Source organism: Leptopilina heterotoma, unplaced genomic scaffold (assembly GCF_015476425.1).
Source record: "Leptopilina heterotoma isolate Lh14 unplaced genomic scaffold, ASM1547642v1 Lhet_235, whole genome shotgun sequence".
NCBI lineage: Eukaryota > Metazoa > Arthropoda > Insecta > Hymenoptera > Figitidae > Leptopilina > Leptopilina heterotoma.
In genome coordinates, this window is record NW_025110952.1 from 1,062,482 (window position 1) to 1,085,919 (window position 23,438).

The following is a 23,438-nucleotide window of genomic DNA, read 5'->3' on the forward strand; positions in this document are numbered from 1 at the left end:
ATCAATTATTTAAATACAAAAATAAATAATATTGAATGTTTTTTAAAATTTAATTTTTATATTTTATTAACAACTTTTGAAAATATTTAATTTCTTTTAAGGAATTTAATTAAAATTTTAATAAAATTTATTATATTACAGAATTTTATAACAATTTTTGAAAATAATTATTGAAAACTTTTTGAAGAATTTTATTAAATTTTTTAAAAACAATTGAATTCCTGAGAAGAATTTAAATAATAATTTTTGAAAACAAATTCTTGAGAAGAATTGTATTAAAATTTTTGAAAATAATTGACTTCTTGAGAAGAATTTTTAAAACATTTTTGACAATAATTTAATTCTTGAGAAGAATTTTCCTATCTATTTATAAAGATAATTTAATTCTTGACGAGAATTTTTAAAAAATTTTGAAAATAATTTAATTTTTGCAAAGTATTCGAATTACTTTTCAAAAGAATTGAATTCTTGTGATGAATTTTGATATTTATTAAAATAATTGAATTTTGGAAAAGAATTTTATTAAAATTCCTTATAGAATAATTGATTTTATGGGAAGAATTTATGCGATTTTGTTGTTTATCAAACTGATTGAATTATTTTGCTAACATACTTAAAAATTTTTGAAAATAATTGATTTTATGCGACGAATTAAATGTTATTTATAAAAATATTTGAATTATTGCAACAAATTTTATTGTTTTATTGAATAATTGAATGTTTCTCAAAATTTAATTCTTTCCTCAAGTTATAATAAAATTTTTAATAATAATTGCATTTTTCAAGGAATTTATTTAAAATTGTATTAAAAATATTTGAAATTCTGAGAGGAAAATAATTGAATTCATAAATAAAATTTTATTATTTATGAAAATAATTGAATCTTTTCGTAGAATTGTATCAAAAAGATTTTTCTATAATTAAATCTGTTGATAAATTTTATGAAAATAGTAAATATTGAAAATTACTGAATTGCAAAAAATTTGTGAAAGTAATTGAACTTTTGCAAAGATTTTTATAAATTTTTTGAAAATAATTGAATTTTTGGCGAAAAATTTTGCTATTTGTAAAGATAATTAAATTCTTGCCGGATATTCGTGAAAATTTTTAAAAATAATTGAATTTCTTCGAAGAATTTCATTACTTTTGAAAATAATTGAATTTTTGCGATGAATATTGTAACTTATGAAAATAATTGAATTTTGTAAAGAATTTTATTAAAATTCCTAAAAATTATTGAATTTCTGTGAAGAATTTTGTTATTTATCGAGAGAATTGCATTAAAAATTTTGTAATAATTAAATAATAAAAAAAAATTCATTCTTGTCAGAAATAGAAATATTTTTTGAAGGTTTTGTATTAGAATTAGTGCTTTAAGAAATTTTAGTACAATAATGAGTACGACGGTAAATATCAATTTACATTTAACTAGTCTTTAAGGTTCAAATATAAATTGAAAATATTTATTTTTACAAAAATTTGTTTTGTTAATTTTAATTTTCATAAAATTTAGTTTTGAGTTTAATTATTAAACTAAGAGTCTTTTTAAAAGCATTAATGAAATAAAGAAAAAACAAGTTTTTAATCCATTTACATTCTAATTAACGAACATCTACATAATCATAATTAAACTGAACCAATTATTACATTTTGAAAAATAATTTAGTCTTTTAAAAATAATGTATGTCATAACAAGTTTGTGCAGATTATAAGAATTTAAAATACAACCAACTTCTAAACATAATTGAGACTTGACTTCACCAAAATACTAATCTTACAAATTTGATAAATTTCATGAAAAATTTCATCGATCATAAATTTCAAGATTTGAAATTTTCAAAACAAAAGTTTCCAATTTAAAGTTTCAACAATACGTTGCTAAATTTGGTGTGAATTCATCATTAAAAGGTAAAAGAAAAAAATAGGGGAAATTTAGGGGAAATTTTGAAAATAGGGTACGTTTAGGGGCCAAAGTTAAAAAAAGGGGACTTTTAGGGAAATAGGGGACAGACTGTGATGCCTGATATCAGCAAATTTTAACTTCATCACTTTGTTAAATTATATCGTGTTTTGATAAAAAAGAATCTGTACCACTATATCTCATTGTTTCATAGAAGTGCGCACTAATAAAAACTATACATATATACGCAAGTTTTGTATTAAAAACCTTGAGAATATGTGAATCGAATACAAGGCAATCGGCATTTTATAACGATAACAATAAATCGTGGGTGAAATTGAACTTGATGTTATTATTTTTCTGATTATGCTACTAAAAATTACTAACTTTTAGTTACTAAAAATTACTTACTTTTTTAATAATTTTCAGTAAACTAAAAATAACTAAATTTTAGTTACTAAAAATGTCTAACTTTTAGTCAATAAAAATGACTTTCTTTTAATAACTAGAAATAACTAACTTTTAACTAACTAACTAACTTTTAATAACTAACTTTTTTACTAAGTAAAAATTTCTGAAAATTTGTCAAATCGCATAAAATTATTTAATAAAAATTTGAATTTAATTCATTTCGGTCATATTATCTCACCCTATAAAAGTTAATTTAAAACACTATTCTTACCAAAATCAGTTATAGAATTTCTATTAATTTCTATTACTTAGATTAAAATTTGAATCAGTGATTAAATTTTTATTAATTATTTTCAACTATACTTCAAATTTATACAGAAAATCAAAAACTTATTTAAAATTTTACTGAAAAAATGGTTAAGAATAAATACCAAATTTATACTAATTATCTTATTGTTAGTCGAATTTGTTAATGCGTTCAAGATCGTATGTGTGATTTATGAAATATGACAACACTGTAAAGCAAAAGAAACACTGACTTCAGCAATAATTGCGAGAGTAATAATTATACGAAACGACAATATTTTTAAATTTTTATATTCAACATCTTTTTCTATCCTTAAGTTTCAATCTACCTTTCACAGAAACGCTACTTATAAGAAACTAAAAACAATTTTAAACAAAGTCTTTTTTTATTTTATGAAATTAACAATATACCCATTAATACCTCTTTCAATCAATTTTCACTAAATATTTGTATTCTTTTGTTAAAAATTAATTATTTCTTACTAATTATTCTTTAACTTCAGCTTTGGTTAAATAATACAATGAAAAAAAAAATGTATTTGATTCAAATAACCGATTAATTGACTGTTATCAATTAAAAATTTACTTGAATCAAATAATATTTAATGGAGTCAATTAAATGGTATTTGAACCTATTTCGAATGGTGGCCACCTTGGGGCCACTTGTTTTTTAAAGCAAAATTTCAGCTGTTTTTCCAAAGTCGCCTAAGTTTTATTTTCCTTAGTAAAAAAAAAAAATTTTTGCTAAAAAGTTAGCTAAAGAGATACAGTTTCAGGGCATATATTATTGTTATATAATACCGTTTAGGAACTACAGTCGTTCAAAAAATGGGTGGCCATACCTTGGGGTCCCTTATAAGGGTATATACCCTATTTAAAATATTCATATTTTTACTTTCAGAATAATAAGTTTACCAAAAAAATTTTATACATGTCGCCATAACCTAAAAAAAATTATTTCATTGAAACTAAAGGAAATTTTTAAAAAATATTCTATAAAATAAAAAACGGAAAAAACTACGAAATAATGATAATCGGTAGTACTTAAAAAAAAAGAGGCGCGAGAAGATGCTAAAGTGTCAGAGGGGTGAAAATGAGGTAAGAGAGTGAGTTAGATGATCGAGACGAATGTTCGGATTCTTTGGTTCAACCTTATACAGACAGGAGATGAGACCATCAAACGATACACCAGACGAGACTGGACGTGACTGACGCGCCTCCACTAAATAAGACTGTTCACCTTGGATATTGCGAGGTACACAAGTTGACATAAGTCGAACCTTCAAAGTTTAATATAAATTTTGAAGAAATATTTTTCGTTTAATATAAATATTATAATATACACATGTATTTGAAAATATAAAAATTTATATAATTATTATATATGTATAAATTTATATAGTATATTCGATGTTGTAAAACAGTTGTGGTAGCATTGAGAAAATAAATTCTATATTCTATATATTTATATATATATAAAATATATATAAATATACTCAAATATAGGAAACCAGGAGAACAGAACAGAGGCAGAAGTTTGCGAATATCCCCAATAATGCATTGATTTGCCGCCTGCACAACATATGCGATATAGTATAAACTCATTTGATTGGTTCAATGCAAAGCAGAGGTTCTCAGCGTTCACAGTTTCTTCAGTTGCAAGCTTATTTAAACTGTTAGTCACTGTACAGTATAAAATTACAGAATTTCAAAGAATTGCATCCAATTTAATCATTCTTACAATCAAAATTAACTATTTAGGTTTCATCTGCCTAATGACTGTTAATTTGAACCTTGATTTGAACATAATTGAGGTTATGTTTGACTCTTAACCCAATATATTGGTAAACATAACCTTAAAATTTAGGTCACAACTATAGTTGTGAACTAAATTTTAAGGTTATGTTTACTTTTGGGCTTTTACATTTAATTTAAATAGGCGCGTAGAATTGAATAAAAAAAAAAAATTTTTTTTAAATAATTGAATTCTTTTTGAAAATTTTAGAAAATAATTGAAAGTTTGCCGAGAATTTTATTAAAATTTTTAAAAATAATACAATTTCGTAGAAGAATTTTAATATTTATAAAGAATTTTTAATTAAATTAATTCAAAATTGATATTTTATATAAAATTTCAAATTCAACCTTTTGGAAATTAATCTGTTTATGAAAATTGTAAACGCAACTCTTTTAAAATTCAATTAATTTTGAAATATTTAAGTATAATTATTTATTAAATTCTAAGTAATAATTTTGTGATTGTTCTTCAAATTAAGTAATTTAAAAATAAATTATTGTCAGAAATATAAACAAGTTGTTCATTTTATGACCATTAAGCTTCCTCAATATATAAAAATTGCGGTTTTGCAAACTTTTGAAAAATTATGTACAAAATTTTATGTCCAGAAGATTGGTTAAAAATAAAATTATATAAATCATTTATAAGTTGTTGTATAAATATTTGGTGAAATTTACACTTTCATTTGCCAATTGCTTCTATTTTATGATAGAATAATCATTTCAAAATATTAATATTAATATTAAATTAATTATGAAAAAAATACCAAATTTGAATTTTTTGTGAAAAAGAAAAATATTTATTAATTTTATAAATTTTGATAAAATATATACTTTGTATACATCAATCGATTCGTTTTCTTGCCAGGAATGTAATTTTGAGAATAATTAATAAAAATATTAACAAATAAAAAAATTATTTCAGAAAATACAAAAAAAAAAATTTTCTGAATTTTAAAAAAATTGTATAAAAAAAAATTTTGTACATATTTTTGAAAATCCTTGTGTCAGATTTCAGGTATTAATGACTGCAATAAACCTGCAAAATTTCAGGACAATCCATCAAAATTTGTCTGAGATAATTTGTACACAATTTTTGTGACATACACACACACACACATACACACATACACACACACATACACACATACATACACACACACATACATCTGGACATTTGCTCATAATTGAATATACATATGTTCTAGATGAAAATGAGTCCATATAACCTTGTTTTGAAAAATTGAAAATCGTCACCAATGCAAAGCTTCCTCATGAGGAAGCAAAATTGGACAAGTGCGCACTGAAATGGCAGTTTCCATATACAAACAAAATAAAAATCATTTTGTACAAAAAAAAAAATTTTTTAAAAACCAAAAATCAGAATTTTTTGTGAATTCTAAAAATTTAACAGGGTTGCCACAAAATTTTAATTTTCTCTTTTCCTGACTTTTCCCTGATTTCCAGACAAAATTTTAACATTTTCCCTGACCCTGAAGAACATTAATAACTTCTTTTTCAAATAAATATTTAATCACTATTATTTTTCTATAGGAATTAAGATTCTCAAATTTAATAACTTATAATAAATTTAAGATGACAGAGAATGATAAAATCATTATTTTATATCATATAAGAATATTGTAACTATAAATTCAAACTTTCAAAAGATTTAAATTTTAACCCTTTTCAAAATTCAATTATTTCTAAAAATTCACGCTATAATGTTTTTAATATTCAATTATAATTTAAAAATTTTAACTAAAATTAATTTTTAAATTAATTTTTAATAGAAAATTTCCCGAGAATTCAATTATTTAAATACAAAAATAAATATTTTATTCAATAATTACTTAAAATTTCGTAAAAGATGTCATTTGTTTTTTAAAAAATCAATCCACATTTATTCAAACGATTATTTATGTCAAATGTGAAGCTTTTCGTCCATCGACGATGGACCTCTTCAGGTTTTACTTAAAATTTCATTTTCATAAAGAATTTTATCAAAATTTTTAATAATATAATTGAATTTTTTCGGCGAATTTAAAAGAAAAATTGTGAAAATAAAAGCAATTTTTAAATTTTATTTAAAATTGAACAAAAATAATTGAAATTCTGCTTTAAGTTTTGTTATTTATGAAAATAATTGAATTCTTGAAACGAATTTTAATAAAAATTTTTTTAAAGAATAAATTGAATTCCTGTGAAGAATTTTCTTTGTAAAAATAATTGAATTCCGGAGAAAAATATTACGTATTATTTATGAAAATAACTAATTTCTCATGAAGAATTTTATTCAATTTTTTTTAAATAATGGAATTTTTTAGAATTTTTTTAAAAAATTTTGGAAAATAATTAAATTCTATCTAGAAATTTCATTAAAAAATTGAAAATAATTGAAATCTGATAAAGAATTAAAAATATGTTTTTTTTTAATAATTGAATTCCTGTGAAAATGTTTATTTTTGAAAAGAATTGAATTCTTGGAAAGAATTTTATTAAGAATTTCTTAAATAATTGAATTGCTTCAAAGAATTTTAATTTTTTACAAAAATAATTGAATTTTTTCGAAATGTGGAAATTTTTTGAAAATAATTGAAATTTTGACAAGAATTTTACTAAAATTTTTCAAAATAATTGAATTTCGGAGAAGAATTTTATATTATTTATAAAGATAATTGAAATTTTGACGAGAATTTTAAAACTTTTTTGAACATAATTGAATTTATGCGAAGAAGTTTATCACTTTTGAAAATAATTGAATTTCTGTAATCAATTGCTCTTAAAATTTCTATTTAAATTTAAATTCATTAAAAATTAACATTTTTAAAAAGAAAGCAACTTTTTTTTCATCACCAGCTTATAGCCCGTGAAAATCCCTTTAAAAATCACTATTTCATACTTTAAATTTGATTAATTTTACTTATCATTATATTAAATTGAAAAAAAGATATTTTCAAAAAAATCAAAATTTTGAAACTCCATAACTCAAAAAAATATTTTATCAAATTCAAAAAAAATTTTATATTTACACTTCTACTAATAATAGTAACATTTTAGCAAAGTTTAGAGAAAATTCATTTTTTGACCTGGACAGTTGAGGAATTTTGCCCCATATATGTATGTAAGGGTATAAAAAGTGTATAAAGTATAAAAAAATTGAAGGATAATGTACATGTCTAATTGTAAGTTGCAGGAGCTAGATAGGAAGAATCTGGTTCACCGCAATGCTTCTCATTGTCAGCGGAAATTGCAATTCCCACAGCTTTCCCCCTCTCTCTTCCCCCACCCCATGGCAATAGCTCGGCATCTCGTTCATAGTTTCTATTGTCTGCTTGAACGCGACTTGCGCTTACTCTCTACGACTATAACTATTAAAAGCTGTGACTATATAGATTTAACTGTATGAATATATCTAAATTTCAACTCTGCATAAGTTTCCCTATAATATCCAACGTCTCTTGATTAGAGTCAAAACGCACAAATTATACGAAGAATATTCTACAGTTGACAAAAGTTTTAAAAATGTTATATTCCACTGGTTTCCAAACCAGAACTTTGACTAATTATTATAAAAAATATTTAAATTCTTACAAGTTTTTTCAATGAATTTATAATTAAATTTATTAATTGAGAATAATTCAATTTTTATTAAATTAAAATAAGTTAGAGTAACAATATTCTTATAATAGGTATAAAATAATGATTTTATTATTCAGTCATCTTAAAAGTTTTAAATTAAAATTTCTTTTTAATTTAATTTTAATTTAACATTTTTTTCTAAATTTAATAATGATCACCTATTAAATTGAGATGAAATTTGAAAGTAAAATTTTCAATATTATTAATATTGAAAAGTGACTGTTATAATATCTCATCAAAGTCGCAACGACATTAGGGGTGAAAATATCCACGTGGGTGTATTTACGTCACAAATTGACGTCAAGGTAAGAACACACGAAATCAATATTTTAGGGCTAAATAGCTTTTATGAAAGTGGGTAATACACTTGGCAATTTCGAAAAAAAACGTAAATAAATAAAAAACAACTACTAATAACAATATTGATTATTTTCCCTTACAGTAAATTATTATTTCCCGGTATCGATTAAATCATCATTAGCCGCAGAAAAAATCATGGATAAAGTAATTTTTCTAAAATTATTCAAAAATTTTCTAAAATTTGACAAATTTGAGAGAAAAGATTTTTTTTACAAATTTGAATTGAATTAGGGGTAAATACTATATCCTATTCTTCAAGAAGCAAATTTGAAGGTTAATAGCCAGATGATAATTTAATAATTTCTTAACGTTCAATTTTTTTCGTCAGCGATAATAAGAAGTAGATTGTAATGTTGATAAAAAGAGACGACAAACTGGCCGCAGCTAATGTAATAATATGCATGAAGAAAAAAAAAAAATTTGAAACTGTTAGCTTGTAATATACCAAGGACTTCCAGGAAGTTGATCTCTATATGCTTACACGACTGGACCACGTACGTACTTTGAATGAATAAACAAAAGACATTTTCTTTCTTTGACTGATGTTAGATAAGTGGAACTATACAATATTTATATAAAACAAAGTGCTACGGTTTAAATTTATATACACTGCTAAAGTAGAATTGTCAACTTTTTCTTTTTGTAACACATAAAATAAAAAACTTATATATTCACCAGGCAGGGTTGCCACAAAAATTTCATTTTCCTTTTCCCTGATTTCCAGGGAAAATTTTCACTTTTTCCCTGATTCTAAAGAATATTCTGAATTTCTGATTCACTTTAAAAATAATTAGATATACTCAAAAGATTGTTCTGTTACATTTAATTACAAATTTCTTTAATTGTAAAATTATTCGAAAACATCAATAACTTCTTTTTTCAATAAATAGTTAATCCTTATTATTTTTCCGTAGGAATTAAAATTTTTCAAAATACAATGATTTAGAATAATTAAAGATGACCGAGAGATAAAATCATTATTTTATATTATAAAAATATTGTTACTGTAACCTTTTCAAAATTATTCCATCATTTCAATTAAACTATTATTTTCTAGAATTTTTAACTAAAATTCTTCTTTAAATCAATTATTTTTTTTTCGAAAAAGTTCTTTGAGAATTTTCAAATTCATTTGTTTACAAGTCAATGTATATTAAAAAATAAAAACTACAAATAATTTCAAAAAAATGCAATTCAACTTTTTCAAAATAATTAATTCTACAGAATTATTAGTTAAAAGTGAACGAAAACCTTTTCAAAATTCAATTATTTCTAAAAATTCACGCTATAATGCCTTTATTATATTCAATTATCTAAAATTTTAACTAAAACTCATATTCAAATCAATGTCAATTAAAAAATTCTACGAGAATTCAATTAATTCAAAACAAAGATAAATAATTTCTTGAATAATTAAATGTTTCTTAAAATTTAATTTTCATGAAAAATTTTATTAACAAATTTTTAAATAATTGAATTCTTTCGACGAATTTTAATAAAATTATTAATTACATTTTTCGAGGAATTCTATTAAAAATTGTATTGAAAAAATAATTGGAACTCTGCAATGAGTTTTATTATTTATGCAAATAATGGAATTTATTATTGCTTAGAAATTTATAAAACATTTGTAAATAATTAAATTCCTGAATGCAATTTTCATTATTTATGAAAATAATTAAATGTTTTGCGTAGAATGATATTAAATTTTTTTTTTAATAATTGAATTCTTTTGTAAAATTTTATTAAAATAGTAGATATTGAAAATGATCGAATTGAGGAAAATTTTCGAAAGTAATTGAAATTTTAACAAAAATTTTATTTCAATTTTTGAAAATAATTGAATTTTAGACAAGAATTTTATTATTTATAATATTTGATATTTTGACAAAATTTTTTTTTAACTTTTTGAACATAATTGAATTTTAAAGTAGAATTTTATTATTTATGAGAAAATAAATAAATTCCTAAACAGAATTGTATTTTTTACGAAAATAATTATTGAATCCCTTTAAAAAATTTTATTATTTTCGAAAATAGTGGAATTATTGCGAAGAAATTTATAAAAAGTTTGTAAATAATTGAATTTCTGTGTAATTTTTATTATTTAAGAAAACAATTAAATGTTTGGGTAGAATTTTATGAATTTTTTTTTTTTAATAATTTAATTCTTTAGGAAAATTTTATTAAAGTAGTAGATATAGAAAACTATTTAATAAATTGATTTTATCTGACATTAATTTTAAAACCAATTTTTATTAAAAAATTCTACAAAAATTCAATTATTTAAATAATAACAGATAATTTATTGAATAATTTGAATGTTTCTTTAAATTAAATTCATTACATAATTTAAACAACAAATTTTTAAAGAATTGAATTCTTCAGACGAATTTTAATAAAATTTTTAAGAATAATTACATTTTTCGAGGAATTCGATTAAAATTGTATTAAAATTTAAAAATAATTAAAATTCTGCAATGAGTTTTATTATTTATGAAAATAATTGGATTATTGCGAAGAATTTTTTAAAAATGTTCCAAACAATTGATTTCTTTTGAAAAAATTTATGCAAATTCAATGTTTAGTAATTGAATTCCTATGAAATTTTCATTATTTTAGAAAATAGTTGAATATTCGTGTAGAATTTTTTCAAAATTATTTTTAAATAATTGAATTCTTTTGGGAAATTTTATTAAAATAAAGATGTACAATTTACTGATATAAGAAAATTTTTTGAAAATAATTGTTTTGCCATGAATTTTATTAAAATTTTTGAAAATAATTAAATTTTATTACTTTTGAAAATAATTGAATTATTCTTATGGTGAATGTTGTTATTTATGAAAATAATTGACTTTCTCCGAATGATTTTATTATTTATAAAAATAATTAAATCCCTGAAAGGAATTTTAAAATTTATGAAAATAATTAAATTACTGCGAAGAGTTTAATGCTAAATTTTAAAAACATTTGATTTTTTCGAAAAAATTTATACAAATTCTATTTTAAATAATTGAATCTACGTGAAATTTTTTTAATGAATTTTATTAAATTTTTTTGAAAATAACTGAATTATTATTTTAACAATACTATTATTTATGAAAATAATTGAATTTTGCAATGAATTTTATTAAAATTCCTGAATATAATTGAATTAGGTAGATATAATTGAAATGTTGACGAGAATTTTTTTTTCAAATTTTCGAAAATAACTGAATTTCTGAATAGAATTTCGATAATTATTAAGATAGTTGAATTCTTTCGCAAAATTGCGTTAAAATTTCTTAAATTGTAACTAATTTCAACAGAATTGAAATTCAAATTTTTCAAAAAAATACTATCGTAAATGATTCATAAGTAATAACTTTATGGCAATTCTTCAATAGAATTAAATCATTAAAAATAAATTATTGTCAACGAACAAATATTCTTATTATAGGAAGATTGTGTGAGAAATCGTGAAACAAAATTTTCTGTAGATTGGAAAAGCTTTTTGTTGTTGTTATCCAGTAAAATATTTCTTACATAACCTGTAATATTTCCATAGTGGGCAAATAGACCCATATTAATAGTGTACTGATATTTGTTAACATTCTCAAAATTATTCATCTCTTCATGATCAGAAATATTAATTTTCCTTTGTATTTCTTTAAAAAGATGGATTTTTGCAGTGGACTCATTATTCGAATCGACTTGTTTAGATATTCAAAAAAGGCATTTAGAACGGGTAAGTATTTTTCAAACCTTTATCTAATAGGTGATTCAAGTTTGAGTAAATTGATAATGTTCTATTTGCGATAGAACTCTTGGATACGTCGTAAAAATTCTGAAATAATCTAGAACATTCAATATAGTAATCAATGAATCAATTAATGTTTGGAAGAAATTCGGAAAGTGTTTTAGAAAAAAGCTGAAACTGATTCAATAGTTTTTTTTCATTACTTTCTCATGGTGAGTTTTTACGTATTGTGATAAGTTTGATCAGAATGGTTTATAATAGTAATCGCTAGCTTTTAAAATAATATGCCGATTTGCTTTTTTTTGATATGACAAACAGCTAAGCGAGATTGGATTTTAACAGGCATAGCAGGCTACTTGAGTCAATGGAACACGCATTTTTAAATGAATAATCTAGTGCTTGAGAGTGTTTTACTTTCGAACTGTAAGGCGAGGCTAAGTAGGAACTATTTACTCCCAAGATGAGCGTTTGGAGAGTGGAGTGTAGCATTTATCGCAATGATCCTATTTTCGGTTCCTGAAGTCTCTCTACTTGATGCGATAAGAGACGAGTGTGTGTTCAAAAAAGTGTTGGTATAATAAAACTAAGAGAGAGAGACTGGATGACTCACCACATGTATACTGGAGAGGCCAACGGGTTCGCTCTGCTTCTTGTCGCTCTTCTTGGCCTGTCTCTTCGCCTTACTCTCGAGAAAACGTTGCTTCAACACCAATGTATCTTGAATATTCTGCTCGCATTGTCCAGTAAAACTCTGATCAAATCTTGGTATGCAGTCAGTTTGCCGTCGACGGTAACTTTCAATTCTTCGTCTTAATCTATCGACAACCGCTTGTCTTTTGGGGGTGAGCGCCTCACCCATACCGGGTGCCTGACCCATTTGTTGCTGCAACTGCAACTGCTGTTGACTCGTCAAACTCAACTGATTGCCCACTGGATTGAGATCGTGCAATGGCGATTGATTCGCGTTATTATTGCTCAATTGATTTGAACCCTGGACCATTCCCGAGCAAATTGATCCAGGGGGGCCTTGCGGGGGCTGGCGGGGCAAAAGCCCCCCGGCCTCCATACAGCCCCCTAAATCCAACGCAGGGTAAGCCAGCTTACCAGAAACTTCCGCATTTCCCTTCCACAACAGCTCCTCCTCTTCGACGAGTCGCAATGACTCCCACGACCTCTGGTCCCTTTGAAAAACACTTCCTTGACCCTGACATCGGTCTATCTATCCTCCTCTCACCTCATTTCCCTCAATTTTTCTCTGACACATTTTTCACTTTTTCCTTTAATGCCTTCCATTTCTTCTTTTTCTTCTTCTTCTTCTTCAATATACAACTTCTCTTTAATTGATAATCACTTTATAGCATTTGGTGAAAACTACCGGTCGATCAACAACCTTTCAAAGGAACCCAAATTCAATTTTCCACTGTTCTTAGCCGCATTTTTGATACAGAATCAATGATGATGACAACACTATTAGAGAAGAAATAAAAAATTATCACGACTGTCGGAACTGTGTCTCCACAATAGATTAGTGAACGACTATTGTGCACGTAATGATCTCTCATAATGTGTCAGTAGTTGAGTGCTATTGCCAACTGTTATGAAGAAAAACATACACCTTGTTCTAACTTTCATTGACAATCATATTGGTAGAAGAAAATAATTGTTATTTATAGCTAATGTTGTTGAAAGTGATACGCATTTCGGACCACAACTTTTTAAAATTTATAATTTTTCATTTCTGGATGAAATGGATTTTTTTGGAGATTATAATTTTTGACTATAATTTTATCTCTAACACTGATGTTCGATGCAAGAAAGCTCTAAATTGATATTATGTTCTTTTTTGGTATTATAGTTAAAAAAATTGAATAAATTTTTTACTAAACAAATAATTTTTTAAGGTCTTGACCGGTAATCCAATTTTCATGTCCTTAAACTATCTATTGAGTATACGCCTTGCAAATGTTAGACTCTAACCCTGTTCTTGAATTTTTCTATAACTTTTTTCAAAACAATTTATTAGATTTTAAACTTTTGCATTTCGGACCACAACTTTTTAAAATTATAATTTTTCATTTCCACTGAAACAAAAATATTCTTAATTTAAGAATATATACTATAAAAAAAAGGTACTAAACAAAAGAATATTTTTTTTTTCAGTGTGGTGTTGTGGTGCAAAATTCTTACAAGATAGTTGTAAAGTTTACTGAACATAAGACAGTGAAAAGAGAAACGAAAGTGTTATTCTAGTGGGAAATTTTGAAATTCGAATACTTTTTAAATTAAAATTTAGTCTTATTTAACTGACGCAAGCATCATAGTACGTTTTATCATCAAAAAAAGGTGGATTTTTTTCTTAAAAAGAGGACAAAAAATATACCAAACAATAAATTAAAATGTGTTAAAAGTTCTATTAATACTTTCTTACAGTTTTTGATTCTTTGATAAAAAATCCCATTTACGAATTTCTTTAATTGTAAAATTATTCAAAACCATCAATAACTTCATTTTTATAAAATTTTAATTTAATTTAATTTAATTTTAATTATAAATTATAAAATTTTATAAATTTTTCCATAGAAATTAAGATTTTCAAAAATTTCAAATTCATACTCTTTAGAAATTACACAAATTATAAATAATTAAAGATGACCGAGTGATAAAATCATTTTTTTATATTATTATAAAATTATTGTTACTGTAACTTCTTCAAAGTTATTTTCATCATTTCAATTCAATTATTATTTTCTAAATTTTTTTAACTAAAATCCTTCTTTAAATCAAGTAGTTTTTATAATTTCTCAAAAAGTTAAAAGTATGAAAAATTATAAGATTTTCAAAGATTTTAATTTAAAACCTAAAAATTCAAGTATTTTTAAAAATTTATGCTATATAATGCTTTTAATATTCAATTATTATTTCAAATTATCACTAAAATTCAATTTTAAATAAAATTCTATTAAACAATTTTAGGAGAATTAAATGTTTTAAATACAAAAATAAATAATTTATTGAATAATATTGATTATTTCTTAAAATTTAATTCTCATAAAGAATTTTTAAACAAATTTTTAGGAATAATTACATTTTTCGAGGAATTCGATTAAAATTGTATTAAAAATAATTGAAATTCTGCGTTGAATTTTATTAAATTATGAAAATTATTATTAAATCTTTGTAAAAAAATTTTATTAAATTTATAAAAAACTTTGTAAATAATTGAATTCCCGTGAAATTTTTATTATTTATAATTATAATTAATACATGTTTGCGTAAAATTTTATTAATTTTGTTTTAAATAATTAAATTCTAATTTGCAAAATTTTATTAAAATTCTATATCGCAGGTATATCGAAAATCATTGAATTGAGGGAAATTTTTGATAATAATAATTGAAATTCTGTCTAGAATTTTGTTAAAATTTTTAAGAATAATTGAATTTCTACAATCATTTTTAAACACTTTCTAAAATTAAATTTTTTCAGTTTTTTTAAACTGAAATTCTTCTAGAAATCCATTATTTTTAATAATTAATTAAATATATACTAAAAAAAAATAAACTACATAATTTCAGAAGAATTTGAATTATTAAAATTTTTCAAAAATCTTACTTCTTTAAAAATTTCCAATTAAATAATAATTCATTCAAAAATTGAAAATTTATAAAATTATAAATTGAAACCTTTTAAAGTTGATCTATTTATGAAAATTTTAATAACTAATTATTATTAGTAAAAGAAAATAAATCATTCGTTAATTCAACTAATATTATTATTAACAAAAATAACTAATTTTTCGTGAAAAAAAAATCTATTATTATGAGTCTAAAACTTTTGTATTTTTTTTAAATTAAAGACTGTGGATTCGTTTAGCACTTAAAAAGAAAATAAGACTAATTATTAGTTACAAATAACTTGTTATTGGTAAAACATCATTTTTTCATGATTATTTTTTCTTTAAATTAAACTAATAATTATTGATACTTAAATGCAACTAATAATTAATTAGTTTAACAAATAAATTGATTTTTACTAAAAGTTAAATATTTATATCAAAAAGCTCTCTAATTTTGAAATATAGTAAAAATGTTTACTAATTTAAAAGCAAAAATTCAGTCACGAATTCAAATTTTAGTAAACATTTTCGAATTTAGATTTGAAGTTAGTAATCATTGTATCTTAATAAATTGTTAATTTTTAATAATTAGATTTTTATTAATTGTTACTTAATAATTAGTTTATTTCTACTAATAATTAGTTAACTTCAACTAATAATATTCAATAATATTCAAAATATAATACAGATGATGGTGATTGTTTTGTTGATCAGAGTCAATATACTGTCAGAGATGTTTATTATTTGTCAATAAACTGATCAATATAATAATATATTATTATATTGTATTTATATTATATTATATTATATTACATTATATGATTCAGAATGTTTATCAATTAGATAAACATTAAGTTCCAACATCGAAAAATCAGTGCGTTAACTTTTTAGGTTATGTTCTCTGTTTCGTTACCGCGTTAACTTTAATTTGCTCAACTATAGACAAATATTTGTTAACTATTTTTTTTTCTGTATATTCCAATTTGAAAATTGCGCGCGACAATGTCACTTTCGTTTCTCTATTCAGTTTTATCAACACTTGAAGGAGATTTTCTCCAATAGCACTAATGGTCAGTGGCTAAAAACATCACTGTCAACAACACCAATTATAAATGACACTTATTTAACTGTTTCTTTGAAATATCACCGGCTGTCAATGAAAGTCAGTAAGCGGAAAGTAGCTTTTTTTCCCTCAACAGTTGGCAATAGCACTCCAAGAACGTTCGTTACGTTCACGAAAGTCGTTCACTACTGCCGTGCAAAAGTTAAGATTATTTAGTTTTCTATACATATATATAATATGCAATAAATATAAGTAAATTTCATCGAACCAAGAAAAAAGGAAATTTAATTCAAGAAAAACAGTAGAAGAAAAAATAGTCGCTATTAACTAGAAATTTAGATTTTTTTATTTTTGGTAAAACTGGATATTTTTTTTTATAAAAAATTAGTTGTGTATAAAAAGATTTACTTTTTTTCGGTAAAGTTTTTTTTTTAGAAAAACAGAAAAAAAGGGGAATTTTGAAACTTTTTACACAGTTGGAAAAAGGGAATTTTTTTTTTTTTTTGAAAAAATGTCACTTGTGTATCTTTTTAACTTTGCACGACAAGAAAATTGTGGACATGGAACGTGGAGTGCACTGTACCGCTGTACGTCACAACAGGTAGTCGAGCAAGCACACACAACAGTCGAGTTGAGGGCAGCGTGCTTCGAAAAGAAAGAGAATCACTCTTTCTCCCTTTTTTTCATACGCCCGTCTCCTTTTCTCCTTTAAACCACTCACTCACTCTCTCTCTCTTTCTTTCTCTTTCTCTCGGATGCGGGAAGGGAGAGTGAGCGAGATGACATGATAGAGTGACGGAGAGTTAGAAAGGGAGCCCCACACTTTGGAAAAAGAATACACTGGTCGGACGTGTGAGTTTCTGGCTAAAGATAGAAAAGGAGGGACGAATAAAAAGGGGGAAAGAAGCAGCAACAACTCTTGGGAGTGTATAATATTAAAAAAAAAAAAGAAAACCATTCCACAAAACTTTGCATGCTTTGCACAAATTAACTCACTATTTACGAACAAAACACAAAATTCGTTTTCTGATTGCACTGAATTTCACACACACACACTATTTATTTTTTAATCAAAAACCGTTTTGCAAAATGTTGTTGGCGCACTGTTCAAATGTCATTGAAATCGAACGCGGCGCACAGGATCCTTACCAAACAATTACATAACCTTACTTTTTAGCGGGAGATGTATTTACACTTTTCTGGGGGGGGGGGGCAATTATTTCCTTTTAAAGAACGTTGACATTTTCAATTGTTTTGATTAGACATTTTTTTAAGGATTGTTTGGGGGAATATTTTTTTTGATGGTGTACATGTTTTAAGAGCGCGGGGCGATTAAAAGAACCGTGCGCCGTGTGCGTGGGTACTCTATAACTATAAAACTGGTAAGATACATTCGTTCAAACGCGGCCCATAATTCCAACGACAGAATTGACTGAAACACGGATGCAATCTGGTTGTTCGTCGATGAACTACAACCAACACTGAAATGGTAGTGTAGAGAGACAGTGACTGTCCGACGATTCGAACGATACTGACACCATCTGTCGGCATTTCATTGAATTGTGTCGGAATTCAGTGCCTTTCGCCTGTTTCGCCTCTACAAGTTCACTATACAGGTTGTAATGGAATTTTGCGAGTTGTCAAACATTTCTTTCGGAAAATTAAGTTTCTTGACTTTCTATATTTATAACTGAACATTCATACATTACTTTTTTATTCATAAAAAATAAACATTTTCGTTTTAAAGTGCAATATGAAATTATAATTTACGAATTAATGCAAGTTAATTCTAATTCTTAATTCATTTTTCAATTCAAGAGGAGTGGTAGCGATTCTACGAAAATAAATTCTACACACTAGAACAAAATATCTATACACAATTGCCACAAACATTTAATTTTCCTTTCCCCTCTGATTTACAAAATTTTTATTTTTTTCCTTTGAGACTAAAAAAAAAATATTCTTATTCACTCTAAAAATTATTAGATACTCAAAAAAATGTATTTTATTTACGAATTTCTTTAATTTATTGTAAAATTATTTAATTTCCATTAGAAAATTCTACGAGAATTTAATTAATTCAAAACAAAAATAAATTTCTTGAATAATTGAATGTTTCTTAAAATTTACTTTTCATGAAGAATTTTATTAACAAATTTTTAAATTATTGAATTCTTTCGACGAATTTTAATAAAATTATATTAATTACATTTTTCGAGTAACTTTATTAAAATTTTTATTGAAAAAATAATTTAAATTCTGCAATGAATTTTACCTAATTCAAATGAAACTTTTTGTTTAAATTTTTTAAATTCGAGCCCCTGTTTCTTGACAACCATTCTCTACTCTCATGTAGCAAATATTTTTACCCACTAACATCGGGTTGTCAAACGACAGGGGCACGAATTTTCAAAAGTAAATATATCAACGAAAGTAATACCTATATGTACATTTAGAAAAAATAATTATACAATTCTTCTAAATTTTTAATTATTGAAATTAATAACTTTAATATTAAAATCTTGATTAAAAATAACGACATAAAACAGTGATCTGCGCAGAAAAGTACAACAATGCGTCATGCGCGCGCAATTTCAATCAGCTGACAGTTATCCATGTAGATATTACTGTATATATTTAATTTTACTTTTGTAGTTGAACATGTGCTCGTTGCATGTTTTGTTTACCAATAGTGTCAATATTAATCAGTTATATTTATAGATAATTATTAATGACAACTGGAAATAATTCCAAGTGAACGAATAGTGAACATTTATATTCATAATGGCGTCCGGCAGTAAAAAAATTAAAAAGTTACCTCCCATTCCAGGAACAAAACCATCAACACATAATGCACAACTTTTCATTTCAACAGGAATTCCATCTCTCGATCATGTTATAGGTATAAAATCAAACTTAAAAATCTGTAAATTATTGTTTATCTGTAAATTTGACAATTTTATTCCTATGCCTTTATCTAAGATTTTTTATTTCAAATATAGTTTAATAACCTAACCTTAAAAACATAACTCATGTGTATGGGTGATTCCACGTGAAATTTCCTATGACATTTTAAAATTGGTTAAACATATTTTTTTCTCGTTCTTTATAGAAAAATGTGAAATACGTATTTTTTTATAAATTAAGGCAAATTAAACGAAAACATTCGGACAATGAATAAAATATTTATTTACTCCAACGTTTCGAAATCTAAATGATTTCCTCTTCAGGGAGTCTATCCAAAAAAATAAAAAAAAAATACAAAATACAATAATCCACAATAAAATAAAAATAATTTGTCAAATTAAGTAGAAACATATTTCGTTTAATTTGCCTTAATTTATAAATGATCTCGGACGTTAAAGATTATTTAACTAATTATTTTTTTATAATTGCCCAAATTTTCGAGTTATGAATTTTCGGAATTTTTAAAAGTAGACCTACTTATAAATTATAAATTACTTTACTTTACTTTTTACTTTACTTTTTTTTTTATTTATTACTTATAAATTTGAAAGTATTGAGTTTAGAAAAAAGTTATCAAATGACAACTTTACGTTTAAAAGAAAATTTTGGTTTCTCTTCAAATGTATAAATTTTTTTTAAATTAGTTTTATTGCAGGAGGTGGCTTACCTATTGGATCCATATTCTTAATTGGTAATTATAAAAATTTCCACTATATATATTATATAAATAATATTTTATAATATTTATTTGTAAAGAATATAATTAATATTTATTTATAAATAATATAATTAATATTTCTCTAATTTTTCCCTTTAGAGGAGGACAAATACGGAAACTATGCAAATACAATGTTAAAATATTTCATCGCCGAGGGAATAGTTGTGTCTCATGATAATTTCATTGCATCTCGTGGCACAAAAACAGGACAATTACTTTCGGAAATTCCCGAAGTGGCAACAGACACGCCAAAGGAAATGAAAAATGATGACAGAGATGAAATGAAAATTGCCTGGAGATATCAGAATTTAAAAATAATTGACACATCACCGTCTGGTAGTCACAAGTTTGGTCATTTTTTTGATCTCACAAAATTTATGGATAGGAAAAAAATTGACGAGACACGTGTCACTGAATGGAACGGTGAAAATTTAAGATTTAAATCAACTGGCTTTAAGAAACAAGAATATGTCGATTTACTGAAATCTATCGAAGAAACGATTTCAAATGGACAATTTTATGTTTCAAATTGTCCGGAGAAGAGAAATATTTTACGTATTACGATAAGATCATTGGGATCTTGGTTGTGGATGTGTGACGATCCTGAGGAGACAAAAAGTGATCTTTTCAAATTTATCTATTGTTTTAGAGCATTATTGAGAAATTCTTATGCCGTTGCGGCAATTACATTTCCTGGACACTTGTATTCTGATAAAGTAATTTTCTTTTTCTGATTCTTACTATTTTTGTTATAATATAAATTATTATACTTTACTTAAACTACTATTACAAAAATATATTAATGATTTGGTTAAGATTTTTTTTCTTATAATAAAAAATACGTTACTAAAGTTATACTTTTTTTCTGCAGGATGCTGTGATTGAAAGGCTGGAACATCTTTCGGATACTGTAGTGAAACTTGAATCGTTTGCAGGTTCTGATAAAGAAACAAATGTTGTCTTCAAAGATTATCATGGCTTGTTGCACATAAAGAAACTTTCTGCATTTAATACTTTGGTCTCACATTGTCCTCACTCCACTGATTTGGCGTTCAAACTGCGAAGAAAAAAGTTTCTCATTGAAGTAATATTCTATTTTAATTTATTGCCTCGTTATGTTATAGGTAGCAAAATATTAATTGAACAGTAACCACAGAGTGGTCACTTTTCAAGAATATAATAACTCCTAAAAATGTTATACAATTTTCCGTTTCTTTCAAAAAATTACTACTGCGGAGAAACATGATGTAAATTGACTATTTATTAGTTTGCTAAAGTAAAAAAGTTTCATTCGTTTTAATGGTAAATTTTAATTTAAAGTCTGAAAGAATATTAAATTACTTACAATTTTGTAAAAGTTATTTGCCTTTTCTTTTCAAGGTTTTACACATACCGCCAGAATTGGGAGACACTACTGAACGTGAACAAGATGAAGTTTCTTGTGGAGGTGGAAGCTCAAAACGAAGTGTACTTGACTTTTAATAAAAATAGTGTATTTTAAAAAAAATGTTCAGTTTCTTTCTCTTAAAAAGGTCATTAATAAAAATTGATCCAATATTCCTCATAAAAAGATACTTATACTAAGTAACACCTTATTCCTAATTTTCTTCAACGACGTTAATAAATACTTTAGTGTTTTGAACGTATTAAAACTTTGTCTACTAATAAAAACGCCCAAAACAAATTTAATTTGGTGCAAACAAATAGCTCACTTTTTTGAATGTATTGATGAGATGGGAGAATGGAATAATATCAGCTTAAGCACTCTTCAGGCTAAGAAAGATATTTGGATAAAAAAATATGAAAATTATTTATTGATTGAGGATATGAATAGAGTGCAAGCGTCAGGATCGTTAACACTGCTCCCATACTTAGCATTAAATATATAGGAACCAAGAAATATTTTGTACAAAAATTACCTTTAAAATATATTAAATTAGTTTGTCAAATTCGACATTTGAACATCTTTTACCCAAGACTGGTAATTAACAAGAAATTATACAAATTGAATGCAAAAGGTCTGTGTGAAAGTTGTGGACTGAAAACTACGATTTTCCTCTAGATACTCAATTTTTCCGATAATCCAAAATCAACCAGATTCTATAAATAATAACGACCAAAAACAAAGTCTAAAAATTGCACGGTTTTCATTTTTTTCGAAATGTCCAATAAGTAATTCTTTTTCTAAATTAGCAAAAAATGAAATATTTAAGAATAAATCCAATCACTTTATACTTTGCGTCAACGTGGACGTCCGTTGAATATATAGATGATGAGACAAAAATCTAGAATATCTTGTAAATAATTAAAATTCGTCAACATTCACTATTAAGAAAATAAATTTAATTATAGAAAATACAAAATTTTATATTTTCAATACTTGCAAGAAATTCTACTTCTTTTACCATAATCAGTAATATAATTTTTCTTACTCTATAGGACTTCTGATACCAAGAAGAATTGTATCTGTAAATTAATAAAATACTCCGAATTACTTATGTAAATTCCAAAAAAAAGCTTTAAATTACAACAAAAAAACATACGTTTTTAAAATACTGAGTTTCGACAACTTAAAGAAAAGTAAAAAAAATCGAATTTGATAACTTGTAGTAAAACAATGTGCCACGAGGAAGCAATTATTATATAATGGATGTTACAATAACTTTATTGTTTAAGGAATTATTTCCATTTAAAGAAATGTAAATTTACAATAGCGAAAAATTATTGACTGCTATATAATATAGCATTGTTCTCGTGAGTTGTTAGACCCTAAAGTAATCTGTTCTAAAAAAAATTTATAAATTCCGAAATCAATCCGGTAATATTCTATCAGTTCTGATTATAAAATAATTCCATTATATAACAACTGCACAATAAAATTTTGCACCTGAATATTTATAAAGTAATAAATTACATA

At 24.5% G+C, this 23,438-nt stretch overlaps 2 protein-coding genes across 7 annotated transcripts in view; one reads left to right on the top strand and one right to left on the bottom strand.

Moving 5' to 3' along the window:
* The window catches only part of LOC122502710 (neurogenic protein mastermind-like), a 237,878-nt gene extending 219,555 nt beyond the window's left edge, over positions 1 to 18,323 (bottom strand). For 2 of the 6 annotated variants that reach the window (XM_043612883.1, XM_043612878.1), the window contains exons 1-2: positions 17,833 to 18,323; positions 12,769 to 13,625 (exon numbers count right to left, since the gene is read on the bottom strand). In XM_043612883.1, the coding sequence (XP_043468818.1) occupies positions 12,769 to 13,224 (456 nt within the window). In that variant the 5' untranslated portion in view covers positions 13,225 to 13,625; positions 17,833 to 18,323. The other 4 variants (XM_043612881.1, XM_043612879.1, XM_043612880.1 and 1 more) reach the window with 4 other exon arrangements.
* A 1,114-nt stretch (positions 18,324 to 19,437) lies between these two features.
* Positions 19,438 to 22,044, top strand: LOC122502644 (elongator complex protein 4). The gene is made up of 5 exons (XM_043612795.1): positions 19,438 to 19,738; positions 20,459 to 20,494; positions 20,621 to 21,237; positions 21,393 to 21,605; positions 21,902 to 22,044. Exons 1-5 carry the CDS (start codon positions 19,621 to 19,623, stop codon positions 22,001 to 22,003), a joined length of 1,086 nt encoding a protein of 361 aa, XP_043468730.1. The 5' UTR covers positions 19,438 to 19,620; the 3' UTR covers positions 22,004 to 22,044.
* The last annotated feature ends 1,394 nt before the right edge of the window (positions 22,045 to 23,438 follow it).